Genomic DNA, 17,829 nt, shown 5'->3' with positions numbered 1-17,829 from the left:
TCTGATTTCTACATGACAGTGAGCAATGTAGACTACCCCACAAATAGAAACCAGCAATTCTATTTTAGGGCACTTTCAGGTAAGATTTACCATAGTATAGTGATGTCTAACCTATAGTGCAGTAGCCTCTAAGGGCCCCACCGTACTCTGACTGAATGCACAAGGAAAATTCAGCTGTGTTGAACAAGCCAAATGAGAAATTCAACAAAGAGTTGTTTCACTCCTGGTAAACTCAGCCTTTTGCATATCTAAAGCATGTTCCTGTATGTCTAAGTATGCATTCTCTCTCCTGGACAATCATAAGCCCAGTTCTGCAAACCATAGTTCTGTATTTCAGATGCCTAAGAATTCTGAAGACAAGCACAGCAGCAAGGCTGCTCCTGCAAGTTAAGGGAGTACCTCAGAGTAAAGTGCAGGATCAAGCCCAGGCCTCATTATCAGTGCCTTTGCCAACACAGTTCACATTGATACTTATTTCAAAGGGCAAAAATGAACAAGTAAGCAATACCAAATTAAAATCCCATCTGGTGTGCTAATAACGAAACATATAGATGTGGGGTGAGGTATAATGAATGCAATTCATTTCCTCACATGAAAGAATGACCTCCATAACTCACTGGAGACTCTGCCACTCATGAGTTATGGGTCATTCCTTTTCTGGTGAAAATAAATTTTACTGCACCATCGTCTATAGCCAGGTATTTTTTTTTCTCTTGTAAATTCAGAAATGGGGAAATGTAATCCTCTGTTTACTTGCATTATGTTCAAAGAAGATATCCCCTTACTGTAGTATTGTTTTAAATGAAATCTTTTTTACTACATGACATATGCTATATTTCTTTCATATATTCAGTGACAAGACTTTTCATTAAATAAAATGTGGCATTTATTTTTGAGATATTGCTACTATTAATAAAGTCCTTGATTGGTTTCCCTGCATTTGCAATACAGGTTGAATCCTTGAATTTAATCAAAGTTTGGATTACACTAAAGAATATTTATTACAACATCAATTTCATATTATAAAACTTCCCTTTTAAGTTATTTTAACTTAGCCATGAATATTTTTGCTAGACTGAAACTTGACACGTGGTGTGTTGTCAGTTACAAACTATTTTTAATCCCTTTTTATAAATCTTTATGATTTTTTGTTATACAAGAGCTATGTTTAAAAAAATAAAAAGAGAAAACGCTGTTTTTAGAGGATTTTTTTCCAATTGGGTAGATGTTACTGAAACTAAAACAACAGCAATGCCACTAGAAATCAGGTGAACCTCTTTCCTAATATCCAGGTTATTCTGTACACTGGTGAATTCTACACAAAATTAATTAATCTTTTTTTTTCTTCATGCTTGATCATCTTTTCTGCTGTGTAAACTTTAAAGAATTATAAAGCTTTTGTAGCAAGTCTTGCACTTCCTCAATTCCCACTGAAGTGCATTCCTGAGCACCTGGGTGAGCTTGGCTCCCTGTACTGTTTATGTATTAAGTGTGGCCACATTTCAGACTGTCTAAACAGAGGTTACTTAGATTTGAATGTGCATTTCTCTAAGTAGTATTTGTGGTCTTTGGGTTGAATAGCAGAGCTTTCACAGAGTATTGCAGCAATTTACTGATGTTTCGGAGTGTAAGTTCCTATCAAGAAAGGATAACAAGCCCCCCTGTATCACTTGAACTCTTCTTGCCAGTGGGTGAAATTATGCCCCTTTGAAAATCAATGATATTTGGGAATTCTTACATGGTGTTGGTGTTCAGCCTTGGTTTGGTCCTCCAATACAAATATATTTTGTATTTCTTGTATATCATTTCCTTTCATGCTAACTAGATCATGTGACTAATTGAGGGGTGTCACTGGAGACTGACACGGTGAAAAGACAAGTGTTACAATTTTCCAGCTCAGCCAGTCATTTTTGCAGGTATTATGCCCTTCTGCTTCTGAAGAACCAGGTTGTTTCTGCCATGGGTAAGAGGCACAGAGCCAGTGGTGCCCCACAGAGGCTCTAGCACCTCCTCCAGACAGGATCTGTTCAGGATACTTGAGGTTAGCAATAGCAGTACGTGTTTTTTCTCTGCCATGAGACCGTTCAGGCAGGAAGACTCCTATGACAAGTATCCAAGAGGAGAAGCATAGTAATAAAAAAATGTTACTAGGATTAACTCCCCCACTTACATAGTCATGTTGGAGCTGCTTGTAGGGAATTTCATTGCATCTGTTTTCAAATGCCTCTCCCAAATTCAAGTGGGTATCTGCAGCAGAAATTTGAGACATTTTCTCTTTAAATTGTGCCACTTCATTTCAAAGTGCCAGACTGAAAAAAAATCTAAGTTCATAACAGTTCCACAGAGTATATTTTATCTGGGTTCTTTTAAAGAACCAACTTAACATGTCAGCTATCTCTGACAGTAGGGATTGACTAAGATGGTCATCTCAGGATTGAAGAAATCTTTCTAAGTACTTCTCTAAATAATAATTTCAAAATTTTATCAGTTTAGTTTTGGGTTTTTTATTTCTCTGATAAAAAAATCCAGTTCCTGTCTTAGTTTGCAGTTACTGGTATTTGTTTTCAGCTCTTTTTGCCTTTAGTGCCTCCTGGCTAGCAGAGAAATGGCATGCTGGAAATGCAACAGAGATAATAACAGATCACTCCAAGGACATTATCTATTCGGCTAACCATCTGACATGCAGCAGGGAATAGAATATGACAATAAAGCATTTATCTTCTCCTTCCTGAAACGTTCATGGTATCAAAACAAAGTTGACTGTTGCTGGACGGACTAACATTACTTATCCCTTTTGCTACTGATAGTTACAGCTGCTATTTTTTTTTTTCCTGCTCTCAGACCGCAGGATTTCAGGAGATTCTAACTGAAATTGAAATTTTAGCTTTGATTGTGGGATGCTTGTGTCACGACCTTGACCACAGGGGAACCAACAATGCCTTCCAAGCCAAGTAAGCTTTCTAATTCTTACTATTTTAATTTGGTTTTCTTCCACGGGAGAGCAAAAGGTGACCAGGATAAAGAATGAAGCATTAATTTCAAGCCTTCTAGGCCAAGGCCAAGTACTCTTATTCTTGTGTGCAGTGAGGGACTATCCATCTTTATCATTCTCCGTTCCTTTAAGTAATTGCTGGCTTGTCCTTTGTAGCTGGCTGTTGAACTGACACCACGTATTGAAATGTGGTGCCAAAACTTGATGTTCTTTTCAGGCTCAGCTGTTATTGATTCTGGTTTTCAACCCAGGAAGCACCTCAATTATCTGTCTGGGTTGTTCTTGCTGACTGGGGTGCATGGCATTAAGCAAAACCTTGTTCTCCTATTGCGAAGAAAAGAAAATAAGTGAAACTGAAATAATGTGTTCACAGAAACCAGGCTGCTGCCCTCAGGCACAGTGAAGTAGGTTTGCAGAAGGTTTAAGGTGCTACTTTTTACTGTGTAGGTAAGGGAACTCCTTAGACTAAGGTCAAATTCATTCCAAAATCTGCCTTCTCTGAGAATAGGAGGGACAACAGAAAATGTCCCCAGCAACATCCTGGCCAAGCTGAGAAATAAAGCTGCCAGACACAGAGATTCAGTCAAATCCCATGTTGTTTTCTTCTCTCCCCGGTGCCTCTACAGTCAGAATACAAGGCCCCGAGGCATTACTGTCCTGCAGATCCCAGTGTGCATTTGTAACTCTTTTTGTTCTCTCTTACTGCTAATCCTCCAGTGTGTGATGGAGGAGTGGTCAAATCGTTATCCAGAGATATTTGAAAGGCAGAGTGATGCTGTATTAGCCTATTTTGTCCTACTTCTGCAGAAGTGTGCATGCAGGGGCTGCTGCATTTCTGGGGGCAAGTTGCCTCAGTGACCATCAGTCAAACTGATGTTTCTGTGCCATTTCCTGAGGTATTGGTGTTGCCATACAATCTCAATGAAACAATGACACTGTCTGGATCTTCAATCACCATAGCAGGGAAAATCAATTGCAGTGCTCAAAAGACAGAGCTCGTGGTGCAAAGGTTACCAAGCACTGCTAGATGCCTTTTTGCACCGAGTCCTGAAGAGAATCAAAATAGACGAGACAAATGGGAAGGAAGCTCAGCTGATTGATGTTTATGTTCCCAATTTACAGAAATGAGACCTAAGATTTACATCCTGGCCATTTTAGGCTCTGATTAAATTAACCACTTCTCTGCTGTACCATTATACAAGAGTATCTTTTGTGCAGAGAGATGGCTGAGTTAAAGGTACAGGGGTTCAGCATTAGACTGCTATCACTCATACTTGTTGTTTGACAACAGAGTACAGAGAGGAGGCTACCATTTTATGACTCCATAAAGAAACTGCTGAAGACATTTAATGAAAGACAAACATTACCACACATGTATAAAACATCCCTGAAAACAGAAGCTGGAGTTTTCATAACGCTAACTATGATTTATTTTTCTAACCTGACATAAATTTAAGCATCACATTTTCCTATTTTATCTTCGGTGTCCAATACTGCTGTTCTGTATGATGAAGGTTCAAGAGGTATATGATGGAGGCAATATCCTGGTTGTCTCAAATGGCTCTGTTATATATGTCAATATCACATTCTCTAGGGATGATGTTTCCTGGACATCCTTTTCCCTCATATAGCTGCATCTGATAATTAAGTATCAGTATGGTGCAGTTTTATGGCATATGCTCCTAGGAGACTCCTTCTGTCTCTAGCATAATCTCTTATTCTCATTTCTTTGGAAAGAAAGCCTATCTTGCCGCTTTAGGCTGGGTCCCAGAAGTGAAGTACTTTTCCTGAACTACTTTGGTACTTGGTGAACAATGACCATTCTGACAATCCAGTCCCATTCTCTACAATTCCCAGCAATTTGCAATTTTATAATATTATTCCATATATTTTTGTCCTTTAAACGTAGAAAACCAACCTGCTCTGTTAATTTTGAATCTGATTTTGGTTTAGACAATAAATGTGAGGAGAAAATACATTCTAGAGATATGCTAAGCTTTACTTTTATATTCACTGCTCACACCTGTAGTTTTTTGTTTACCTTAGTATTTGCAATTGGGTTATTTGTTGTGTTTTAGGGTTTTAATTTAAGAGTTTGTAGTTGGCCATTGTAAGCCCTTCTGCTTATGTCTATTAAGAATTAAAAATAAAAGGTAGCAGGGGAACAGCCAATCCCAGCTCAAGGACATTACCTTGTGTCTTTACTGCACAGTTCTGTGTCTGTGCTGCTGCTGAGGCACTTTGAAAGCTGCATTACAAAATTTCTTGTAGTTCCAGAAAAATCTTTATTCAGCTGGCAATATTTAGCAAAGACTGGAACATAAATGTTTTGTATCTGGATTTAAATTAGTATTTTGATCTCATCAGCTGTCTGTCTTAAGCGAGGTGCTGAAGTGGAGGTGGAGAGTGTGGCTACGTGCTTTTGTCACTAAATTGTCTCTGAAACCTGCTTTGTAAGCAGATGAGCAGGATTTGTTGTCTTCCCATGTTCTGTTTCAGGAGTGGATCAGCCTTAGCTCAGCTCTACGGCACCTCTGCTACCTTGGAGCACCACCATTTCAATCATGCTGTCATGATTCTCCAAAGTGAGGTACAAAAGCATTACTATTAATCTCACTGTAAGCTGTTGGGCAGTTTCAGCTGGAGAAAGGAAATACGTACAGTACCTTTTTAATGCCCTCTCCTTGAGGAATTATTTATTGGTTACCACAAAGGTCACAACTAGCACAAAATTAAACAACTACAAATGCTGATCACAGAGCCCAGAGATTATATCTGTCTCAATCAGCAAGGGGCAAGGAGAATACATCCTAATCATATTGTCAGCTTTTCTCACTCTTCTTACATATATCCTGTTCAGTGGTTTAGAGGTAGCTGAAACAGATCCTTACCTTTCTCCACAGGTGTCATATTCAGAGTATCAGAGCCATCCTTTACTGCACCAATTTAATTTCTTTGGCAGCCTTTCTGAAATCAGTATTGTTATGATTTTTTCATAAATTAATACACTATTTTTAAAAATTAAAATCAGTAATATCATGCTGTCCAAAGTATATTAATTGCTTTGCAGATACCTGTGAAGACAGAGCTCTTGCCTAGAATATCTTGCATGTAACACTACACAGCATTTACTACACCATGGAAGAATGGACTTGGAGTCCTTTCAAAACAACAGATGCATTTTCTTAATTTACAGAGACTGGTTGCTACAAAATGCATTTAGTAAATAGAAAACCAAAACTGCTGTTCGTGCAGCACAATTGGAGATCATAGCCTGATCTACAGTAACTTCTGAAGAGATCTGGAATGTCTCATGATGACAGACAAATGGGAACAGGGTGTTGGCTTTACCTCTGTGTACACTGCCAGGGAGATTTGTCACAGAACTGCACTTCCCCACACCTTATCTCATATATGTCCTCATACCATCATGATTATAGTAACCCTGTTGCTGGAAAATTCCTGGTTTTAAGGGCATTTTAAACTTCCTAAGCAGTAGATGGCAGTGTATACTGAATGTGGGCACTACAGGACTAAATATCAGCAAAATAAGACTCTGTTAGGAAGAATTTCAATATTTATGTAGGTGATTAGGAAAAAAAAGACCTGTAATACATTTATGTATGCTAATATATGTGACTATTGTAAAAAAAAATTTTCTTAAGCTTACATTTAGAGTTTTTCATTAATTTTGTTTCTTTCATCTTAATTTCACAGAGGAATTATAGGATCTCTGTCCCTCTTGTTTTCAGAAATCCAGTTAAAAAAGAACCTTCCCCCTCTCAAAAAGCAACATCAAATAATTAATTTCTTTTCATTTTGGCCATAGAGCATCTTTGAAATTCTTAATCCACAATCCCTTAAAAAGCAGCCAGTTGGGCCCACAAAGGGTGTTTAAATTGCATATAAAGTTGTGGTTCTTTAGTCCACATAGGGAATGGCTGTATACACTGTAGGACAAGACAGTAATGGGCAGTGTGAGCAAATGGGCTGCTTTGAATGAAAAACTGATTTAGTGTCCTTGACTGCTCTAACAGCAGTTTGTGTGCATGCAAGCAGCAGCACAGATAAATCTATTAGGATCACTACTCAAAAGCTCCAATACACAGCTCCCCAAAACATTTAATAAGATGAAAGATTGAGATGTATCCATAGTTTTTCCCCATAAACTGAGTCTGTGCAGGGTCAGAGCAGAGAGTAAATCTTTACCTGACAGCCTATCATTTCAGCAGAGTTTAGAAAAACATACCAGGTGCTTGATAGCAATCATCAACTCTTCTGCCTCACTGTAATCTCAGCAGTATTAGCATTATTATTTCATCATGTTTTGCCATGAATCAGAAAAGGCTTGTGTTACAGGGCAACAGTAGACTAACATGTTAGAAAACTTTTTTAAAAACTATATTGATTGTTAGCCCATTACCTCTTTTATCTCTTTCATTATAGGGTCACAACATCTTTGCTAACTTGTCCTCTAAGGACTACAGTGACCTTATGCAGCTTCTAAAGCAATCAATATTGGCAACAGACCTCACTCTGTATTTTGAGTAAGTATTGGCATTTCTGGTATTTGATGAATGAAAATTCAGAGAACATACTCTAATGACCTATTAAATACCAATAATTAGTGTTCAGCTATGGTTGAAGAGGTTTAGTCTAATACTTTGTATCTTTTAGACTAATAGATATATCTCACGGGTCCAAACAAGTTTTACTTTAAAGTGTAACATGTTTGTATCAACCAAAAGCAAGTGAAATCTTAGGTTTATACTTCAAAGCAATCCCAGGAATCAGTTGCAGCTCAGTTCCATAATTTTTCTGTCCCTTCTATAATCATTTCTTCAGGCACATAGAAAATCAATGCTATTTGAGAATTCTTTTCCACCATTTCAGCATCTCTAAACATTTGTCCTAAGAAATATTGTATTTAGTTACAGACCCAGTTACAGAGGTAATAACAGAGACACTTTGCTGCTTTGAAGATGAATTATGCCAATTCACATCACGTGATGAGAACAGGTCTTAAAAAGCTTAACTGTGGAGAAGTACACTAGGATCTCTCTTAACCCAGTTTTCTTCCCCTTCCTTGTTTGCAAATCAAATCTCAAAGTAAATTTCAAGTTGGTCCTGTATTTCAAATATTGTTAATTATTACCAAGTTCATCCCACTGAGGATGTGTGGGAGCATGCACATAGTCAGAAGTGTAACCATCTGCAGTAATGGTGTCACCATCACAGTGCACTTCTGACATCTGGCATTAGCCTGTGGCTGACTTAGGGGCAGCAGTGCTGACAGATGCGCAGTTTCAGTGCACTGCCTTCCCAGTCATGACTATAAATCATCCTTAGAAATGATTGTTTGGTGTCCATTAGCATTCTGTCCTGTCTTTCTGCCATGTCTCAAGTGAAATTATTAGAGTTATACCAGGGGAAGTTTAGCTTAGATATTAGAGAAAAAAAAATCACTGAAAGAGTGGTTAGACATTGGAATAGGTTGTCCAGGGAGATGGTGGAGTTACCACCTCTGGAAGTATTAAAGAGTTGTCTTGATATGGTGCCTAGGGGGAACATGGTTTAGGGGTGATTATGGTGGTGCTGGGTTGATGGTTGGACTTGATGACCTCTTCCATTCTGTGAGATACAAGGACCATAGGTCCTCTTGTCTCATCGTAAATAAATGGTGCAGAAATGTTTTGTGCTCTCAAGGAGGAGATCAGGGACTGAGAGGACAGCTGCCCTGGCACAGCTCCATGTGCTCCCCCTGGCCGAGATCCTGGAGACCCTGGGAGAGCCAGATGGGGGCTCATGGCAGTGCTTTGGGATAGAACCTGCTCAGACCCAGATGTGATGAAGCTCGCTTCCCTGCCTGCCTTAAGCTGGAAAACTATGTGGTCAATTTGTTTGTCTAGTTCTAGTACAGAGAAATAATGTCCAAAAGGGATATAACTGAATTTTGAGATTATTTTTTCTTACTTACATAATTGATTTTTCATGCTGCATAAATCAGAAGACTTTTAGCAAATGAGCCCTCTTTGCTTAAAAGTCTGCAGATAAATTATTTTTTCCTCCTGTGATTCATTAATGAGGTGGTAGCTATGCTAGCTTATTTCCAGAAGTGCCTGAAAAATCACTCCCTAGAAACATTGGTGCTTTACATTTCTTAAAGCCACCCTATGTGAACAGGTGTTTCTACACAAGTACCTAATTTGTTTTTTCAGTTTGCTACATCTTCAATATTTTTGTAGAGAGGGAAATTCTTATATCAGTATTCATAAAATGACTGAATCTAATGATCACAAGCTCCAGGTATTAAAACAGCAACAAAACTGTTGCAGCGCAAGACTTCATGACCTTCTCAAGGCATTGCTTTTATACAAACGAACAAAAAGATGACTCTCACTGAAAGATCAGATGGGAAATATATTTGAATTTAGTTTATAATTCTAGATAACAACACTTGTAGATAACACAAAAAGTAAAAGCATGGAGCCAAAATGAAGTTTATGGAAATTCGTCCAAATGATGTCTTGAGCCAGTGGGCTGTAGAGCAAATGAATTTGTTATACATAGGAAAACTACCTCCCTTCGAGGCAAAATACAGCCAGAGTCAATGTTACTCAAAGACCCTAGAAAATTGTTACAATTCAGTTTGTTTCTGAAATTCTGCCATATTATATTTGCTTATTAATCGAAAACCTCATCATTTTGGATACCAAAAAAAACCCAGAAGGAAATGCTAAATTGTTTCATCATACATGGCTGCTTTCCTCTGGTTCAGTCCTTCCTACACTGAAACTTCTCTGTGGAGCTGGACTACTACTTCTGTATCCATTTAAATGGATTTCAAAGAAAATTTTTAAAGCTTTTAACCTAACATAAGGCCTTGAGATTCACATTTTCAGTTACTGTTTATGGATCTCTACATTTTAAATTTGAATATTTTAAATTTGAATATTTTTGGGGTGTCACCTTCCTGTGCATTTGGCTTAAAACATTCCTCTCCAGTTTTTGTTCAGGAACGCATTAATTTCTCAGAATATCCAATACTTCAAAATTAAATCTTTTATTTCCCAAAGTATAAGGGATTAGATATCATCATGCAGTCATTTATATCCCTCTTCTAGCTGCTGAATGAAATCCATTCTAGAAAGGCCCTATAGTAGGAGTGACTGGTCATATATATAACCATGATAGTCAGGGACCAGAATAATGCAACCTGCCCCACATAATGTTCTGGAACACAGAGTTTCTGGAAGTGTGCATCTCTTTGTATGCAAATATGTACTGGCTGCTGTGAGACTGCTCTGTCAATAATCATTGTCCAAAATTTCAGTCTAGTTGAAGTAAACATTGAAAATACAAGACTGCAAACTCTCTCCTATTGAGGAACCTAATTACATTTCCTCTTGACAAAAGCACAGTCTCATATGAAATGGGGCACTGCACTGTCACTCAGGATGTAGGTATTTATTTGCTTTCTAGCTTTGATGCTCGTATGTTGTGTCACTGGGGGCGAGTTGCTCCAAGTTTTTGTACCTCAGCTTCTGTTATATCTTGGGCAGGATCTATTACATAGTGTAGTCACATTGCAAGCAAGAGCTGCTTGGAGTCTAAGTGCCATAAAAGATTACAGACTATAATGAATCAGAATTTTGATTCTTAAAGGCAACAATCAAGCATTACTATGTTCTGTCCATATCACGTTTTGTCCCTGCTTGAGGACATGAAGAAGGCATGAGAAGACAAACCATGGGACTAAGCAGGGTGACCTAGTTTCCAGTCTATAAGAACTATGAACTCAAGACAGCAGCAGCTCCTGTGTGTCTCTGTTTCTTTCTGCGTGCTGGAAATAACAGGAATTGCACAGCTCTGGAAAACCCTTCAGGATATAGAAGTAAAAAATATTTTGCAAGGACAAGAAAACAGAAGCATGTGTGTATTTCTGGGGTGTTTCTATTGTCTGTCTGTCCACTGCTGTAGGTGAACATTTCATGCTTCCATGGAAGACTGAACATTTCAGAGCCATTCATTTCCTTATTTGTGGAGACCATAAATCCAATATTGCTTTTACTAGGCAACTGTGACATTGATAACAGACATTTATAGAACGTGTTCGGAAATTAGTATGTTTCGCTTAAATGGACTGTCAGTGTAATGGCCTTAACAATAATACATGAGGTGCAGTGATTCCGTATCACACAGAGAACTGTGTTCTGCTGCAGTGCTGCCCTGGAAGTGTCTTATTTCCTTCTCTGACAATCTGGTTTTTTGCAGGAGAAGGACCGAGTTTTTTGAGCTTGTCAGTAAAGGTGGTTATGATTGGAATATAAAAAACCACCGAGAAGTATTTCGGTAAGCACTGTTTTTTCTTGCTTTCTGGTTATTTCAAAGTGTAGCCATATTGGTTAAAGGAATCTCATGTATTGTGGACTGGAGGCTTAGAATAACAAGAGAAAGTATCTTGTTTTAAAAATACAATCCATGATATGAAATACATGGTATGATTTTTCAACATTAGCAAACAGCTGGGATTAATCAATGTGACTTCACCTTCTCCATTTCTCCTACACACTCAGTCCTGTTTTCTTCCCTTTCTCCCAACCTCACCGGTTCCTGTTCAGCCCTTCTGCTCTTTTTCCAGAAAGTATCAATATTCCGTCTCTTTACACAAAGATCTTTCCTGTCTGTTTCCCTGATCCCTCTTCCTTTCATCTGTCTTTTTTCACTACCCATGCATTTCTCTGCTCTTCCAGTCTGTACCTGGGAATTTTCATATACAGAGTACTCTTCCAGTCCTCAGGAATGCCCTGAGTATGCATCCTCTTGAAAACTTCAGACATTGTGGGTGGTTTGAGTAGATCACACTTTGTAGACAATAAAATGTGTGTATTTGCATATGCAGGCCCGGTTATGTCTCATTTTATCTGAAATTTCATTAAAATTCTGTTATCTTTTGGTCTTCTGACAAAATATTGGCCATTTTCTATTTTCCATACCATTTCACCCAGTCCTAATTTTAGATTCAGGCAATATATTTGATGCTTCATTTTCAGTGCCCTTGTTCTTCATTTAAACTTTCTTAGACTTTTATCTGCATCATGTACTGTACATAAACGCTTTCTACAGCTGAACGGTTTCCTTCTCCTAATGCATATAAAACATGGTTGTAGCTAGATATTAAACTACAGTGGAACCGTATAGCTCACTGTAAATCTTCAATTTTTATTGTAGATGAGCAGTAGAAACTGCTTAAACAGTGTCTGGGATGCCTCCTGTGATTATAGGCTCTCTTGCTACAGCAGTCACTTACAAATAGGCATATAAATTAATCCAGTTGCAGGTGTTATTATGTAATAATACCCTTACTTATATCATGTGAAGCACATGCTTTCTAATATATTATAGGTATTAATGTAAGTGGTGTTAGAAGTATTGCAAAATTAGCAGTTACTCCCTTGCAATATCATTTCTTTTCTAGTGTGCAATGCAGAATACCAAAATTCATCATCTTATGACCTGCAACACATTAGAATTCTGAGGCACAATTGTAATGTAAAAGCCACGCTGATGGCTAAGATTTCAAACATGTCATTCTTTTCTGGAGGAAAAGAAGGTGCCAGGGCTGACATTTTATATAGGTATTATTTATTTATGCGTCCAGAGCAGAGTTGTTTAGAAATTCAACAAAGGTTGATTCAGCTTGTATTGTTCATTTCTGTTTTTCAGATCAATGCTAATGACAGCCTGTGACCTTGGAGCTGTGACCAAACCGTGGGAGATTTCAAGACAGGCAAGTCATGATTAATAGCAGGGCTGGGAGGAGGCGGGACTGGCGGGACAATATTCCCAGGGCCCTGGCTTACAAGGGACCAAAACTGGAATCAATTTACAGCGGTATTAATGCTGTAAAAAAATAGCAGGGGGTTTCTGCAAAAAAAGGTTTATTGCATAATCGTTCTCTGTACACATGCTGCTGTGTGCATCTGGCTTTACAACCTCTCCTCTTACTAACATTTTAAATCCATACCCAAAAATGGATGGCTTAAACAAAAAAGGCATTTAGCCATGTATAGCTGCATTTACTTGTTTCATCCCAAAGTTTTCCTTGGCAGTAGCAGGGTCTTCCCTACATCAAAAATACCAACAGATTATCTGCAAATTTTCATTTGCATAAAATCTTCAGTAGACATGATAAAAGAAATGTGTACATTTTCTTAAGAATGTTGCAAAACTCTAAGTGTAGTATAGGGCTTTCGTTTACATCCTGTACCTAGAAACAAACATAATAGAAATTCAGAGTTCTGCTGCTGAGTAGACTCTTTAGAAATATACATAAAAAACAGATCTAGCATTGGCAAATAGGTGCAACGTAAGAAAGCAACCTGTCCCAAAACACTTGTCCTTTGCCCTGTGATTTTCTCTCTTCTAAATATCTTTCCCTACCCAGAAACCATCCTTAATATTTCCAGTATCCATGCCAGTCAGTCCTCACTGTCCTTCAGTGAGGCCCAGAACAAGCCAGTAGAAGACAGACTGTGTCAGGTTTTGGAGGAACTGACAGCATCAAGAAGCAAACAGAAAATATACCAGTGCAGCTGGGTTTGGGTACACAGCTGGAGGAAGTTTGGTGTACCAGCAAGTTACAAAGGTGGGGTGGAAAAGAGAAAACCAGGCCAGGTAACTAGAAATGCAGTAGCAGCCAGATTCCTTGGACGAGGAAGTATTAGAAGCTGAAAAGGATCTATGGAAGTTACATGCACATCAACTGAATAAAAAGAAAACATTTATGGAGGGAGGGCTTCACCTTAGCTCTCAGTTGAGTCTTTTTTGCTTTATCAGCAGACTGTGACAACAGTTCTTCTAAGGCTGTTGCTCTACTTGGCCAGAACATAGTCACCTTGCATGGAAATCAGGAAAGTTGCTTCTATCCTGCAGTGGGAAATTGAGTAACAAGATTTTTCATTGCCACCTGGCCATTGCTGCAGTGTGTGCAATCCCTCCTCATTTTTCCTCCTTAACCCAGTTAGCTTCTGCATTTTCATTGACAGCCAAATGTCAGGTAGGGTCTGCTTTCCTAGTTGTGAATCTTTGTGCTATGCTGCTGAATTATTGCTGGAGTCTCTGGCAAACTGGGGATTTTTATACTTGTCACCCTTGAGGTCTACAGGTGAAAAGTCCCCTGCAGCTTAGTTATACAGGTTTACTTGATATTGAAAAATCCCATCTGGGATTTCTTGAAACATTACCTGATTGAGCAGAAGTGCTACTAAGCCCACAGAGGCAAAACAGGAAATAGCTGAACCTTAACTGTGCCACAAGAAAAGAACCAAACATATTTGAAAAAAGGGAATAAAGGCCAAATGTAAGATGGAAAATTCAGGAAGAGAAGACTGAAACAGATAAAGGAAGAGAAAAAGGGACATAAGGAGAACAGGATCTGAACAGCACTGAGGGATCGCGATGATACTATGCCTTGATTATTTTTATACAGTACACTTAGCAAACCCTTAATTGCTGATAAGTTGTTAAATTATTCCTCTATCTGGAATATTGATCCAGAATTTTATTAAGATTTAAGAGTCCTTTACAGCATCACCTACTTCCAAATTATTTTGGTACTCCCTATTTCAATTGCAACAAGCTTAGCATTTGTGAACATTATCTACCATGCAGTTGCTAAAGCAAGAAATTTTGAGATTTTATGAAGTAAAGGTTCTCTGCTTAGTTTACCCTCTTGTGCCTTGGCATTATGAAAGGCACTTAAAAGCAATACACTGGCATGACAGGAGCTTTAGTATATGAATGCCTCTTCAGTAGATTGGCTTCCAGGTTTTTTTGCATCTCAAAATGTCACATGTGCTTATGTTCAAAGCCTCGCACATGACAGGAGTACAGTACTGTATCAGAACTGCTTACTGTTTGACTTCATAAAATTCCTCTGGTTTCCATAACTAAATTTATTTTTAAGTTTTGTCTTCTTCTAAAAAGCCTCTGCAACGAATAGAACATCTTCATTCACAGAAGTCAGAAGGATGTGTTCTAACTTCCAACCTACCACTTCTTGATTCTGAGCTCATACTTAGATATGCAGATCCTATATTGATGACAGCCATGGTGAAAAAAAAAGTAAAGCCTAGTGGGGGGAAAAACCCTTTATGAATTCATATTAGATTAAAACAACAGAGGGTATTGGTAAATGAAGTTTCTTTGATAAGAAAAGTTGTTATTATAAGGCAACAGCCTGTAAATAACCAGAGAGCTCTTGCATGTTTTACAAAGCATTTTTGCAATTGTAATAGTGGATGCTAACACAAAGCTATCATTTTCTGGTTTGGTCTCAGTTCTTGAGTAAGTTGTTGTAACTGCATTGAGTGCTACCTTGGCAGTGCAATGTAATTCTCCAAGTCAATTCCCTATCAAAAAGGGATAAGTCTCTGTGCCTGACCATGGCTGCTTATACCCCTTGTATACCCAGTTCAAAAAACTAATGAACACATGCCTGATGTCAGTCCTGTAAGTGAGGTTATTCACTTCTACAGTTAAGCACAAGCTGAAGTCATGGTCTGAGCAAAAACTCATTATCCTAAAGATTGTGTAACAAGAACTCTAATCTTTTATCGTGATATTAATTTTAGGCAGCTGAGCTGGTAACCAGCGAGTTCTTTGAACAAGGAGACAGAGAAAGATCTGAACTCAAACTCACTCCTTCAGTAAGTTTTTCATCATTTCTGAAATAGTTGCTAATTTGAAGGAAAAAAATATCATTTGGCTTATTCAGAAAAATGAACTATATTTTGTACATAAAGAGAAACCTTAGAACAAATAAAAGCTCTGTCCAATAAGGATATGCATTTATAACCATATATAAAATAGCTCTCCAGTCAACACAGTCACTTTTGCCCTTTCACAGTCCTTGAGCCCTTTTACTCGTTTTCTGTATCTATTCCTAAGGTTATCCTATCAGTGAATCTTCTAAGTAGCAGGTGTTTGGTTTAATACACAGAATTGAAGTAAAAACTCACCACTACCTGTGGAAATCAAAATTGCCAGATTTACTTTAAGTTGCAGCTGTATATCTGTGTTACTTGAAATGCATTTTTATAAGTATACACGTAAATATATTACTGTGATTGAAGGGATAAAATGGAATTGAGTGGAATAAAGCCAGATAGGTATAAACAAGAACCAGGAATGTTTCATAAAGATTTTCACTGAACAATTGGAAGAGAAAGCCTTATCCGGATTGAAATGTTGAGCAACCATTATCTGGAGGCAACAGGAGAACAGAAAGCATTCTAAAGAATTTAACTGGGAGGAAGAGAGCCAGCCCAGATCCATCACTGTTTTGCCGAGCTGCAAAACCCTACGTGAGAAAAGAGAATACTCAAAGGTATCTGCTTTACATTCCTACAGGAGGTTACTTACCACCTCAACTCCAACTGTGGAGCATTTATTTTCCACTACAGAATTATAAACACAAAACACATTCAGCCTAAAAGTTTCAAAAGAGAATTGAAAAGAAACAGTTTCTTTTTCATGCCAGGCAAAGCAGTAGGAAGGCACCTGCAAAGATCGATTATGGTTTACAAAGTGTTCTGGTTGTAAGAATTTGACCACAGCTGCAAAGTGCTGGATGATGTGTCTGTAAAATACTCCAGTGTGATTAAAGTATGACAGTTTTGTTTCCTTCTCAATTCAGGCCATTTTTGATCGGAACAGGAAGCATGAACTACCCAGGTTGCAGCTCGAGTGGATTGATAGCATCTGCATGCCATTGTATGAGGTAATTTTTACTTACTGCTCCTGTAAAGTCCAGAGGAGATTGTTCTTGTCTCTCTAGGGAAAAAGAGTTTGCTTTCAGAGCAGCCTTGAAGGCTATTTGAACTCTTGTCTTACTTTGACCTTACCAAAAATCTGAATTCCATTAAGAAATCATCAGATTCCCTGAATCTGTCTGTAAATATCTGTAATGTCTGTAAACTCCTCTCAAAGGTATAAAAGCTGATAGGGTTTATTATGTTTGAGACAAACTGATTCTCATCATGGTGAGGTATGGAGCACTAGAGGGACGGTCTCAGTAGGTGCTGTCAAACTTGTCCAAATCTATGGGATGCAAAAGGAAACTCAAGGCTGAGCCTTTGCACTTTCTTCTGACCCTAAAGGCTCGGCCTAGAGTGCCCCTTCCTAAACTGCAACAGGGCACTCTAGGCCAAGCCTTTAGGGTCAGTGATAAAACAATTTGATGTTTAACCTGTGCAGTTTAACTCAGAAGTTTACTCTTTTAATTGTGCTTCTGCACAGACTGCCCGCATGCTTGGCACACGGTGTGTAAATGCCGAGTACTCCTTTATTAAGGCTACAGATAACCACAGAACCATTAAGGTTGGAAAAGACCTCTAAGATCATAGAGTCCAACCATTAATCTGACACTGTCAGGCCCACACTAAACTGTATCCCTAAGCAGCACATCTACAGGTTTTCTGAACATTTCCAGGTATGGTGATTCCACCACTTCCTTGGGCAGCCTGTTGCACTGCTTGACCACCATTTCATGAAGAATTTTCTCCTATCAGAACAATGGCTCTGCCTTTTTAAATTAAACAGCTTCAGGATTTGACTGAAGCAACACAGACTGCCTTATGCCAGTAAAGACTGACTGGCCAGAGATAGCTGAGAAAACAGGAGGATGTTCTCATTTGGGGAACTGCAGCAAGTTCTCCCTGTTCCCACTGCACCCTAAACTGCCTAAGACCTCAAAGCAATGAATGGGTCAGTGATGATACACAGCAATAACAGCTCCCATGTTAACATCAAAATTATCAACTTGTGCCTGAATG

General features: G+C 38.4%; 1 protein-coding gene across 1 annotated transcript in view; it reads left to right on the top strand.

The window, feature by feature from the left end:
- Nucleotides 1–17,829, top strand: part of PDE11A (phosphodiesterase 11A) — a gene marked incomplete at both ends in the record, with an annotated part of 106,994 nt that overhangs the window by 76,627 nt on the left and 12,538 nt on the right. The window contains 7 exons of the mRNA XM_084209793.1: nucleotides 2,842–2,951; nucleotides 5,492–5,582; nucleotides 7,439–7,539; nucleotides 11,267–11,344; nucleotides 12,719–12,786; nucleotides 15,632–15,702; nucleotides 16,692–16,775. Coding sequence (XP_084065919.1) covers nucleotides 2,842–2,951; nucleotides 5,492–5,582; nucleotides 7,439–7,539; nucleotides 11,267–11,344; nucleotides 12,719–12,786; nucleotides 15,632–15,702; nucleotides 16,692–16,775 — 603 coding nt within the window. The remainder of the gene's footprint in view (nucleotides 1–2,841; nucleotides 2,952–5,491; nucleotides 5,583–7,438; nucleotides 7,540–11,266; nucleotides 11,345–12,718; nucleotides 12,787–15,631; nucleotides 15,703–16,691; nucleotides 16,776–17,829) is intronic.

Source organism: Fringilla coelebs, assembly GCF_963513975.1.
Source record: "Fringilla coelebs genome assembly, chromosome: 7".
Taxonomy (NCBI): Eukaryota; Metazoa; Chordata; class Aves; order Passeriformes; family Fringillidae; genus Fringilla; species Fringilla coelebs.
The sequence above is the reverse complement of the archived record's forward strand: the minus strand, read 5'-3'. Positions and strand labels throughout refer to the sequence as shown.